The sequence below is a fragment of the Emys orbicularis genome, chromosome 3 (assembly GCF_028017835.1).
Source record: "Emys orbicularis isolate rEmyOrb1 chromosome 3, rEmyOrb1.hap1, whole genome shotgun sequence".
In the NCBI taxonomy this organism is placed as follows: domain Eukaryota; kingdom Metazoa; phylum Chordata; order Testudines; family Emydidae; genus Emys; species Emys orbicularis.
Window position 1 is genome coordinate 36,525,716 of NC_088685.1, and position 12,566 is coordinate 36,538,281.

General features: G+C 46.0%; 1 protein-coding gene across 1 annotated transcript; it reads right to left on the reverse strand.

Moving 5' to 3' along the window:
* Nucleotides 1-1,923: 1,923 nt before the first annotated feature.
* SOX11 (SRY-box transcription factor 11) lies at nucleotides 1,924-3,123 on the reverse strand. The gene has a single exon (XM_065401708.1). It carries the CDS (start codon nucleotides 3,121-3,123, stop codon nucleotides 1,924-1,926), a length of 1,200 nt encoding a protein of 399 aa, XP_065257780.1.
* Nucleotides 3,124-12,566: the final 9,443 nt, after the last annotated feature.

Genomic DNA, 12,566 nt, shown 5'->3' on the forward strand with positions numbered 1-12,566 from the left:
AGCTAGCACAGGCCCCCGACGCTGCCCTCTGGAGGGCCGAGCCCCGCTACTTGGGGGGAGGGAGCCAGAGCCATCCCCGCCTCCTACGCGCACGGATCTCGGCCTGAAAGGTGTCCCTACCCCCGCCCCACTCGGAGATGGGGAGAGGAGTAGAATTCCCCCCCCGCAGTAAAGGGCCCCTCCGCTAGCCACACTCAGCTGCGATCCCCCCACTTCGCCGAGGGGAGATGTAGCAATGACAGAAGGCAGGTAAACGGGCAGAGAACCTAGCACTAAAGCGTGCCTGGAATCACGTTCTCCGAGACCCTCTCCGCCATCTTTCTGTGGGCTCCTAGGGGCCAGCCACCCCCGGGGTCTCCCCTTCTAGGCTACCGGGGCGCTGAAAGCCGGATTGGGGGGCGGGGTGGGGATAAAATCAGCGATTTCACGCGTCTGTGGAATAAAAAGCTGTCTAACATTCTCTCACCCCCCCCCCCCCCCCTACATGCAGACACAGCCGCCTACAGCTCCGCAGGTGGGGCGTGGGTCCAGGGCATCGCCAGCGTTACTTCTACAGACACTAATAGCGATACGAGTTTCTATCAGTTCCAGCTGATTTATTAAAATTGTCAAGATACAGACTTTCAGCATAAAAAAAAGGCAATGATGTTGACAGTGCACAAGTCTGCTTTTGCCATCATTTGCTACAAAATATGCAGATGGTCTGTACTTTAGATTATATTGCACAAAATGAGAAACTTTTTTTTAACTATGTGCCTTTTTTTGCTAAAAATCGAGAATCCAGTTTCATACCTTCCATCTGGGGCCCCATCCACATATCACAGCGTATGAGATACATAAAGTCCTACTATAGTACAGTACATATACAATCTTTTAAACTAAGATAACAGCTCTGAGGTCTATATCACCATTTTCAATAAATCTTTACCTACAAATATTGAACAAATCTGAACTATAGCTGTACAAAAAAGTTTCTTTTTTTGTTTTAAACCACAAGGCCTTTAGATGCAAGGATTATTTTTAAAATTTTAATCCTTTTAAAACCAGGACGTAACGTACCAACAAACTTGCATGCTAAAAACAGAAAAGAAAAAAAAATAAAAGGGAAGAAGTGCCTGAAAAGTCTTACTGAAAAAACACAGCAAGAATGTTCCCTTTTCACTGTACAAAAATACGCCTGAAAATATATTAATTTTTAAAAAAGACTGAGGTCTGTTATGTATCAAAAATGTTTCAATACCTTTTTGTACTGAGGTCTAGGCTGTCTGGTATTCAATCAAGGAGGTATAAGGGAACAAGTTACAAAAAAAAAGTTGGCAAGTAGAAATCACATTTGTAAAACCATAGACAATTTGATCTGAAAAGTAAACTCTGATCTTAAGTCAGTTCACAGTTTTTATTTTCTTTTTGTAAGCGTTTGTACAGTCTGCATTTTTTCAAGCTCCCTGCAGCTTTGTTAAGAATCGGATGCATAGAAGACATCAGTTTTCTCCCTCCAAAAAAAGTTGCAATGGTCCCTTTCAGAAAAAAAATCAGAACAGTTATTTTAAGATCTCTCACGGGAAAAAAAAATCCACAAACCCCCTTGAGTAACAGTTGTGCTGCCAAAAGACTTCTTTGCAGACCATCTTCCAGACTTCAATCACAGACCGACAAGCTTCGAGCATCGACTTCTGAATCATTTTTCCCCCAGTCCCCCATGCCTTTTTGTTGTTGTTGCGATCACCAAATTAAAAAAAAAAAAAAAACATAACTCCGGGCTCGGTTTGGAACTAACTTTGAGGCTTTTTTTTTAAAAGAAAAGACATTTTATTATTTCATTTTTTACTCCACCACTTCCATCACATCATCATCACCAGCATCATCTTTCCTTTCCGATTTCTCTGCACGGTTGTTCTCATCAGCGACACGCCTTCCCGCGGCTCAGTAAGTGAAGACCAAGTCGGAAAAGTTCGCTTCCAGCCAGTCCCCTGCAATCATTTCGCTCAGCTCCGGGGTGCAGTAATCGGGGAACTCGAAGTGAGAGCCCAAGCTGCCCTCGCTGAACGAATCCAAATCTTTATCCACCAGGGACAGAGACAGGTTCCCCGAAGCAGAGCTCACCCCCAGCTCCGAGGCGGCGTGAGGGTGCTGGGAGAAATTCAAGCTCAAGTCGAACATCAGGTCGTCCGTCTCTTCGCTGCTGGAGGAGGAGGTGGAGATGGACCTGGAGGAAGCCGGGGACAGGCTGGGCTGCTGCTGGGTGTTCTGCTTGGTGATGTTCTTGAAGTTGTAGTACAGTCTATTGCTGCCGCTGCTGCCGTGCGAGGCTGCGCTGCCCCTCACCTCTTCGTACAGGCTGGCCCCCTCGGTGGACTCTGCCGAAGAGCTTAAGGTGGGACTGGCCGGGACTTTGGCTACATTATATCGCCTCTGCTGCTGCTGCTCGTCTTCCTCGTCCTCTTCCTCCTCCGCCTCTTGCTTGATCCTGAGCTGCAGCTCGTCCTCCTCCTCCTCCTCTTCATCATCCTCGTCCATGAAGACGCACTTGACGGTTTTGCTGCTCACTTTCAGGGTGCCGTAGACATAGTCCTCCCCCGCGTAGTCCCCGGGGTGGGTGGCTTTAGCCCCGGGTTTGGCGGGAGAGGAGGAGGAGGACTTCAGCTTGCTACATTTCTTACTGGAGCTCTTGGCGCTTTTGCTGCTGCTGCTGGTGGGTGCGTTTTTCTCCGGGCTCTGGCTGGCACTGGGCTTGGCTGATGGGTCCATTTTGGGCTTTTTCCTGGGTCTGTATTTGTAGTCGGGGTAATCGGCCATGTGTTTGAGCCTCAGTCTCTCTGCCTCCCGGATGAAGGGGATCTTCTCGCTGTCCTTCAGCATTTTCCACCGCTTGCCCAGGCGCTTGGAGATCTCCGCATTGTGCATGTCCGGAGACTGCTCCATGATTTTTCTCCTCTCGATTTTAGACCACACCATGAACGCATTCATCGGTCTCTTAATGTGCCCTGAAGCCGTTTTGCACCAGTCCGGGTCGCTCTCATCCAAAGCGACCGGGCTGCATGCCATAAACTCGCCCTCTTCGGTGTCCATCGCCTCCCGGGGCAGGTTGCTTTCAGTCTCTGTACTTTCCGCTTGCTGCACCATGCCGGGCTTGGAGCGATTTCTTTGTGTGTGCCAGCCCTTTCCCTGCCCCGCCACGCGAGCCCTCGGGAGTCACAAGGTGAAGCCCAGCGTGCGAGTTGCAAGGTCTCTTCTGCGCCTTTCCTTCCCCGCTCGCACACTGCCGCTACTGCTCCCCTTGCACCAGGCACCAGCAGGACTGGGACTCTCTCCGGCTCGGCTCTTTCCCCTCCCCCCTGCAGCAGCAGCCGCCCGGACCCCGAGCTCTCACTAGATCACACGCCCCCTTCTGCAAAAGTTGCGGCCGGGTCCTCTCCGAACTAGTTATCAGGGTTTCATATGGGTGACATCACTCCCCCAGCCAGCCAATCGTGTAACTGGGGCTCCTCCCACTGGCTCCTCCCCTCTGCCTTTATTTAAGTCCCCCACATGCGCCCCCCGCCTTTCGCACCGTTTTAGTGGGGGAGGTGTGGAATTGGAAGAGGCTGGGCTGGGAGCTTAATCTTAATATACATATATTAAAAATGACTTGCATGGGTCATTTAAGATGGGTTGTATTAATGCTTTCACTATCGCCTCCTGGGCTGGCTATTAGAAAACACAGCAATTTGTTTTGCTAGAGAGTATGGGATAGTGGATGTGAATCTGGTGCGATTATTTCCCATTGCCTAGTGCAGTCAGGCTGGGTGAGCTCATGTCCTAGGGACTGAGGTGCATCCTCCGGGCATCTGCTCTCTGTGCTTCCAAGTAACTGAAGGTGGCGCTTTAACACTACAAGCTTTTCAAAAGCATGCAGCTATTTATTTTTTTTCAAGGCAAAGAAATCAGTTTAAAGATAAAGTGCTGATTTCTCATTCTTGTATTTGCATAGTGTCTATTTTATCCCTTCTTTCTCTTATTCTCTTCCTCCAAACCTCCCCCACAGCCAAGGCATCACTTCTTTACTCATGGTTCCCTATCTGCCTTTCTTAAACCAATAGCAGGAGAAACAGTCAACGGTTTTGCTTTTGATCAGTTAATATCAATGACACCTATTTGAGATGTGTGGATGTTTTGTACTTCAAAATCTGGTGGCTGTGACATTTACAGGCACAAATTGACCCATGGCCACCTCTGGCATTACTCACACCTGTGATCATTTTTTTAAAATCATGAAAAATATAGGATACATTAAACAATCTAGTTGCATAAAAACAGCACTTTGCCTATCATGAATCATTTATTTTCACTTCCTAATTTTGACTAGACCATAATGCCAATAATTAGCCTTTTTCCCCCCTGGCTGGTAGTAAACCAGAGTAAATAGGGCACTGTGTCACATGGTGATTTAAATCCACCCTTAACAAATCAGGGTGCATAGATGGTACTTAAAACATGTTTAAGTGGAGCAAGTCCTCCCCCCTTTCAATTTCATGGTGCTGTTAAGGCTATCTATGTGTTAGCTCCAGATGGTGGGGAGAAAGGAAGGTCTAAGCACCAGATACTCCCTGTAGGGAATTGAGTAGGAAGGGTGGCAAAGAGGCAGAACCATAGCTCCCCACCCTACACCTTCCCCAAGCACTGGCCAGATGCACAGAGTGGAGGGAAAACGAGTCTTGCAAATTACTGCCCCCATAACAAAAAGGGGGCCATGTGAGAAATGTTGTCTCTGAGGCACAATGCTTCCTAGTGCTCTCCACGACGGTGCCTACTGAACCAATCTACCCCATAATAATGGTTATTGTTTATCATCTGGATTGTATGAGGTAAAAAGGAAAATTTGTGTGGTATAAGTCAGCCTATCATAAAATATTATGACTTATATCATAAGCCGTTAGTTTATAAGCCGACCCCCCCCCCAAGATGGATAAGTAAAAATGGCAAATTTGTATGCCCCATTCATAAGCCGACCCTATAATTCAGGGGTCGGCAAACTTTGGCTCCCGGCCCATCAGGATAAGCCACTGGCAGGCCGAGACAGTTTGTTTACCTTGAGCGTCCGCAGGCATGGAGGTAAACCTAAGTAAACAAAATGTCCTGGCCTGCCAGCGGCTTAACCTGACGGGCTGGGACAGCAACTGGTGGGAAAAAATTTTGTGGGGAGAAGCTGGGGGTCAGGGGAGTAACCCCTGTGATCACCCCCCACATGACCCCACCCTAACCCGGGACCTCCCCACATGACTCCTCCTCGTGTAACCCCTCCCTGCCCCATCCCTAGCCCGGGACGCCCACACTCTCCCCATCCCATCCCTTCCCACCTTACCTGCAACGGGCCAGGGGAGGATGCCAGGGGAGCGGTGTGGCCGCAGCCTGCCAGCCCCAGAGCTGCAGCGGCTTCGGAGGCTGGGGGGAGAGCAGCGTGGCCAGAAGCGGAGAGACTCTGTCCCCGCCTCTTCCCTTCTGTCTCTGCTGGCTGTGCTGCCTCTCCTTGCTCCCTCTGTTGGGGGGAGGGGGGTGTCCCACCTCTCCCCCTCTCTATACCCGTTCATAAGCCGACCCCCTTCTCTGATGTTTCCCTTTTTTACTAATACGATATATTAAAATAGATGTTCCTAAAAGGGTGGAGCAGACTCTTTAAAGCCTGGCCTACCTGAAGGATTGCCTATTTTCCTGTGTAATACTTTCACCACTGTGGTCAGCAAAGGAGCCTGAGTAGAATTCCCCTCATTATAAACGAGGGGGAGAGGGTTGCTGGGCATTCTCTGTGAAGGCTCCAAGACTCTGGTTTCTCCCCAGCCTGGTCTGAAGTAGCTTGAATTCGGTGCCCATGTGGGCACACTGCAAATGCCATCTGTTTGATAGGGGTTTTGGAGAGAATGAGGGTATGCTTCCCACAATGATGAAGGGGTGGAAAGGAGTCTCTATAGATTTCTGGCTGGTTGAGTTCCTGTGAGATGACTACTGGCTGCTGGAATTTTATTATTAATGATGTCAGGCTGCCTAGAACCTTGGAGAAGTGTAAAAAAGTCTAACAGAATGTTAGGAACTATCAGGAAAGGGACAGAAATTAAGAGAGAAAATACGGAAATGCCACTGTATAAATCCATGTGCTCCCGTGTCCAGTTTTGGTCATCCCATCTCAAAAAAAGATATAGTGGAACTGGAAGGTTGCAAGAAGGGCAACAAAGATGATCAAGAGTATGGAATGGCTTCCATAAAAAGAGAGACTACAAAGACTGGGGCTGTTAAGCTTAGAAAAGAGACGAGTAAGGGGAGTTATGATGGAAGGTTATAAAATCATGAATGGTGTGCAAAAAATGATTAGTGACATGTTATTTAACTTTTCCCACAATGTGACGGGTTGGATCACAGAAACCCCCTTGGGAGCTGCCACCTGATGTGCAAAGACTACCTCTGCTCCTGTTTTCCCTGCCAGCTCAGGACTCCAGCACCCTGTCTTGCTGAGCCAGAGACTCCCGTCTGCTCCAACACAGACCCAGGGTCTGAATCACTTGCCCCAAAGCTGCAAGTTTACCTGAAAATAGCTCACAGAAGTTTGCTTGTCTTTAGCACTTAGATGCCCAACTCCCAATGGGGTCTAAACCCAGATAAATCTGTTTTACCCTGTATAAAGCTTATGCAGAGTAAACTCATAAATTGTTCGCCCTCTATAACACTGATAGAGAGATATGCACAGTTGTTTGCTCCCCCAGGTATTAATACATACTCTGAGTAAATTACTAAATAAAAAGTGATTTTATTAAATACAGAAAATAGGATTTAAGTGGTTCCAAGTAGTAACAGACAGAACAAAGTAAGTCACCAAGCAAAATAAAATAAAATGCGCAAATCTATGTCTAATCAAACTAAATACAGATAATCTCACCAGTTCCAGAATGCTCCCTTTTACAGGCTAATCTCCTTTTAGCCTGGGTCCAGCAATCACTCACAACCCCTGTAGTTACTGTCCTTTGTTCCAGTTTCCTTCAAGTATCCTGGGGGGGTGGAGAGGCTCCTTCTTTAGCCAGCTGAAGACAAGCACACTTCTGTGAGCTGTTTTCAGGTAAACTTGCAGCTTTGGGGCAAGTGATTCAGACCCTGTGTCTGTGTTGGAGCAGACTGGAGTGTCTGGCTCAGCAAGACAGGGTGCTGGAGTCCTGAGCCGGCAGGGAAAACAGGAGCAGAGGTAGTCTTTGCACATCGGGTGGCAGCTCCCAAGGGGGTTTCTGTGATCCAACCCGTCACACACAATACAAAAACCAGGGGCCACATGATGCAATTAATAGGCCGCAGATTTAATACAAACGAGGAAATACTTTTTCATGCAGCACACAGTTAACCTTTGGAACTAATTGTCGTGGGATATTGTGAAGGCCAAAAGTATAACTGGGTTCAAAAAAAGAACTGGATAAGTTCATGGAGGATAGGGCCATCAATGGCTGTTAGCCAAGATGATCAGGGATGTAATCCCGTACTTGGGGTGACACTAAACCTCTAACTACCAGAAGACAGAGGTGGATCACTCCAACTGCCCTGTTCTGTACACTTCCTGTGAAACTCTGGTACTGGCCACTGTTGGAGACAGGATACTGGGCTTGATGGACCATAGGTCTGACACAATATGGCCATTCTTATGTCTGTTCTTATGTTCTTTTTGTTATTTTAAAATTAAATAAATAACGTGAGTAGAGATGGTTGAAAAATAGAATTCCATTCTGTGGGAAATTCTGAGATTTGGTCACATTCTGAGTCAGAGTGAAAAGTTTAAATCTCAGAAATTTTGTGAAATACAATATTTCAAAATATTTTTTTGACCTTATCAAAACATCTCATTTTGGTAAGATTCAACTTTTTTCATTTCAACTTTATTATTTTGACTTTTATGCTATACCATATAATGATAACATGTATTGTAATTTATAATAACATAAAAATCGAAACGATAAAGTCAAAACAGAACATTTTGACCTTATCAAAATGAAATTGGCATGTTCCTATGAAAGTTTTTGATTTAATTCTGCTGGAAAACTGTTTCAATGCAAAATTTCCAACCAGTTGTAAATGTAACTAAGAAGCCAACCAAAAATATAGGGCCTTTCATGACTGGGGTGCCATCTAGAAAACATCGCAGGATCAGGCCTTTAACTACCAGAACTGTTAATGTAATCAAATAGCAATAACAGTCCAAAATCAGACAAGAAAAAGCTTTACTACTATAACTAGTGGAGGGAAAAAATAGGCCGGATTACTTCCTTCTTTTTATCACTGTCATTGCAACCTAAAGAAGACTATTCTGGTTGAAACATGTTTCTTGTCTGAGTTTGTCTCCTTTGTAAAGATGAATATAAATACTATGGAGGCTTTCACATAACCCCTCCTCCCCTCTTTTTTTTTTTTCTTTGAGTGCCTTTGGTGTATTTTGGTAACATTTAAAAATCTTTCAAACTGGTCTTTTAACTCTAAACAGATATACTGCTCTTGCGGGCTTGTTAATGTTGATCTTCTATCTGATTATTTTTTTGGAGGGTGGTGCTGAAGAGATGATGAAGTTTGAAAAACAGGGCTGACAACTAATAAGGACAATCAAGAAAGTGAGTGTCCTGCAGATTTCAGAGATCTGCTGCTGCACAGGAAAAGGTCTATGTAAAATGAATAAAGGTCTGGGTCTGCACTCAGGAGTGTACCTGAGACTGAAAACCACTACCAAGTGGAGTGATCTGTGTTGAGAAGCAGACTCCCCTATGCAGGGCTGGATTAAGGCAGGGGCTTTAGGGGCTGCAGCCCAGGGCCCCGGCTCAATAATAATAAAAAATAAATCACAGGCAGCGATCTCCAAATCCGGGCTGCTAAAAGTCCCGCAGCGCAGTGGGGCACTCAGGCAGGCTGCCTGCACGTCGTGGCCCCACGCTGCTCCCGGAAGCGGCCGGCTGCTAGCACGACTCTGCAGCCCCTGGTGGGGTGGGGGGAGTCGGCTCCGCGTGCTGCCCCCGCCCCAAGCACCGTCCCCACAGCTCCCATTGGCCAGTTCCCGGCCAATGTGAACTATGGGGGTGGCGCTCGCAAGCGCGGGAAACGCATGGAGACACACTGCCCTCCTCCCCACCAGGGGCCGCAGAGACGTGCTAGCAGCTGGCCGCTTCCGGGAGTGGTGTGGGGTTATGGCATGCAGGCAGCCTGCCTGAGCCCTGCTGCGCCGCCGGCCGGGAGCCGCCTGTGGTAAGCACCTCCCAGCCGGAGCCTACACCTCGCACCCCCTCCTCCACCCCAACTCCCTACCGCAGATCAGAATCTCCCTCCTGCACCCAAACTCCCTCCCAGACCCCACAACCCTCCAACATCCCAATCTCCCTCCCAGGAAAAAGACTTGTCTACAGGGGCCCCACAAAATCTAATAATCCCAGGCCCACAGAAGAGTTAATCCAGCCCTGCCCCTATGTACTGCTCTTCTAATGGGATATCTGCCAAAATAGGAATTAAGTTTGACTCACGGATATGTCATGTCTGCTGTTGAAGAAACAGAGCCGGGTTTCTACAACCGTGGGAGGTATGAGTCAAGAGTTGTTCTTATACCAAAAGCCCAGTGTGGCATGCTAGATAAAATTTGATGACAGGCTCCCTGCATTTTGCGCATATTCACCACCACTACCACCACTCTGCAAAGTTTTTGCATCTGCTCAAAGTTTCATTGGCTGCAGTGAGGGGATAGCCGGAACATTTTTAATCGGTGGTCCCGTACTAAATCAGTACGGCTGCTGCTGGAGTGGTCCAGAGCATCATTCTGGCTGTGTGATCACAACATCACTGAAATTTGACCCGTCTGCCCCTCTGTACAGGCGGAGGGGCAGCTGGGCCAGATTTCAGTGAGTGGTGTTGCAACATGGGACAGAGGGTCACAAGATCACTGAAATTTGGCCCAGAGTTCCCTCCATCCAGATGAAGGGGTGGTCAGGCCAAATGGTGTTGCAACATGCCACACAAGGAGTCTGCTCCTGTACTATGGAGTGCCGGGGAGTCTGCTGAGATGTAGATCAGCTGACTGTCATCTTGTATTATGTGTTACCCAGCTGACCAGTTGAGCATTTCATAACCTTCATAAACATCACCAGCCACACAGGGGAGAAACTTGCCTCGTACCTACTCGATTTCCTCACGGAAAATGGGATGTCGTGGCCAAAGCAATGACAATGCAAGTAATATGAGTGGCAAATATTCAGGGTTGCAGGCAAACATAAAAGAGTGCAATGCTTTGGTTGATTACATTCCATGTGCTGCACACTCACTCAACCTTGTTGATCATTCTGCCATGGATTGTTGTGTTGAAGCAGTTTGGGGTTTTTTGGATTTGTCCAAGAATTGTACAATATTTTCTCTGCATCAACCAGTCGTTGGATGATTCTTAGAGATTCACTACCAAAGGGATTCCCAGTCTCCAAATCACTTTCAGGGATACGGTGGAGTGCCAATGCTGGAGCTGTGAATGCAGTTGTTCTGGGATACCCCAACTTCCTTGAAGCACTGGAGAGCATCAAGGATGATGAATCTCAAAAATCAGCAACAAGAAAAGCTGCGAAGATCCTGAGTGATGCAATGCGCACTTTGGAAACTGGTATTTTGTGTGAGGTCTGGAATGATATACTTCAGCCATTCAGCAGGTGCAGTCTAAGCTTGCAAAGTGCTCAAATTGACCTTTTCACTACTGTAAACCTCATGAGGAGTCTTGGAAGTGTTCTTCAACAAATGTGGGATAGTTTTGATGAGTATGAAATTCAAGGGGCTGCAAGGACTGCTAACCATGAGTATAAGTCAGCCAAACGCCAGAAAAGACAGAAGACATGCTACAATGCAACTGCCCACTCATTTAGTGACAAGGAGGCCTTCAGAGTTAATACCTTCATCACAATCATCGGCAAACTGAAGAGTTCATTAGAACATCAGATCGAGGCTTACAAAAATATTGACAAAGCCTTTTGTGTACTGACAAATTTTTCTCCTAAATTTCAAGTTCTGAAGTCAGTGAAGGTATCAAACGTCTGTGTCAGTACCCAGATGATATCCTGGTAGATTTTACTAAAGAATTTCTTCAATGTGTTGAATTCACATCACTCTCAGATATATAGAGAAAAGATGACAAAAGCAAATCTATTCAGATGTACCGAGTTATCACTGAATCCAATGTGATAGAATCTTTCTCAAATGTTGAAACTGCTTTACGGCTGTATTTGTCACTAATGATCACTAACTGTAATGGAGAACGTTCCTTCTCTCTTCTAACAAGGGGCAAAAATGTCCTCCGATCCGCCATGACTCAAGAGCATCTCAGTGCTTCGTCCCTCTTGAGCTTTGAGAATGAAATCATCAGGTCTTTGAATTACGATGACATCACTCATGACTTTGCCACAGCTAAAGCTTGGGGGGGGGGGGTTTGTTTGTTTGAAGAATTGAGTGTAGTAAGAGTAGAATAAACTTGTTAATTTTACATAAATAATATGTAAATATGTATGTAGATAAATGTTTGATTACTTCATTTTTTTTTCAATAGGTAATTTATACTTAGGACCTTCTTCCCATTAGCCTTACGCCCTGCATAACCTTAATCTGGCCCTGAGTGTGAGGTAGGGATGGGAATTTGCCCCAATCAAAAAACAGCTGAATTGGTGCCACTGGGCATTCTTTTGTTGAATTATTGCATGGATCTGAAAATTCTGTGTCAGCTTTAAGTAAATTGAAAAAATGCATTTTATATTTAATTAAATATGAAAATGAATAATATAATCAGTGCACTCTTTCATCTGTCATTTATTTTAATGTAAAATTTAATGTAGTTCCTTCTGGCCCCAAACTTTCAGTGTACCATAGATTTTTGCCCAAAGTTGCTTTGTAGAAGTTGTCAGGTGTGAAACTGGAACTTGTGTCTGTAGAGTACGGGGACAACTGCGGATGTTAACACCCTGGAAGGTGTGGGAGATGGTTTAACTCAACGTTTAGATTCAAACAGGAGGAGGAAAATGGGGTGGAACAGTTATAGGGTCAAGGAAGGTTTGTTTTAAGATAAGGGATACAAGGACTTGTTTGGTAACAGAGAGGTGAGGCCTGGGAGTATATCACAAACACATTCTTTATGGATCTTATCTGGAATAAACATAAGCTTCGTCAGCTGCTTGGGTCTTGTTTTCACTAGGGAAAAAAAGTATTTTCTTACCTGGTGTTAGCTAACACATGGTAACTAACACAAGATTAGTGTTATCCTATTGAAGACAAGGCAATTGTGTTAGAAAGTAAGGCTCCTGCCGTGTCTTTACCTCAACCTGGTAATTTATGTGGAAACTACAAACTTCCTTGCCTTCACTAAGATTTTACATCTTGTTAGTTACCACGTGTCAGCTAACATAAAGATCAGACCTTTTCCCAAGTCAAGACATACCCTTAGTAGGAAACTGCCTGGTTACACATGACTTTAAGTATATTGTGCAAGTGGATGTCTGAGAGGATGAATAAAGGACTACAGAGCCTTTCACCTCCAGATTGCCTGATGGTTTGCTTTTCACAAA

Excerpts from the sequence above, each read along its gene's own strand:
- SOX11 (XM_065401708.1), bottom strand. The coding sequence starts at position 3,123 with ATGGTGCAGCAAGCGGAAAGTACAGAGACTGAAAGCAACCTGCCCCGG.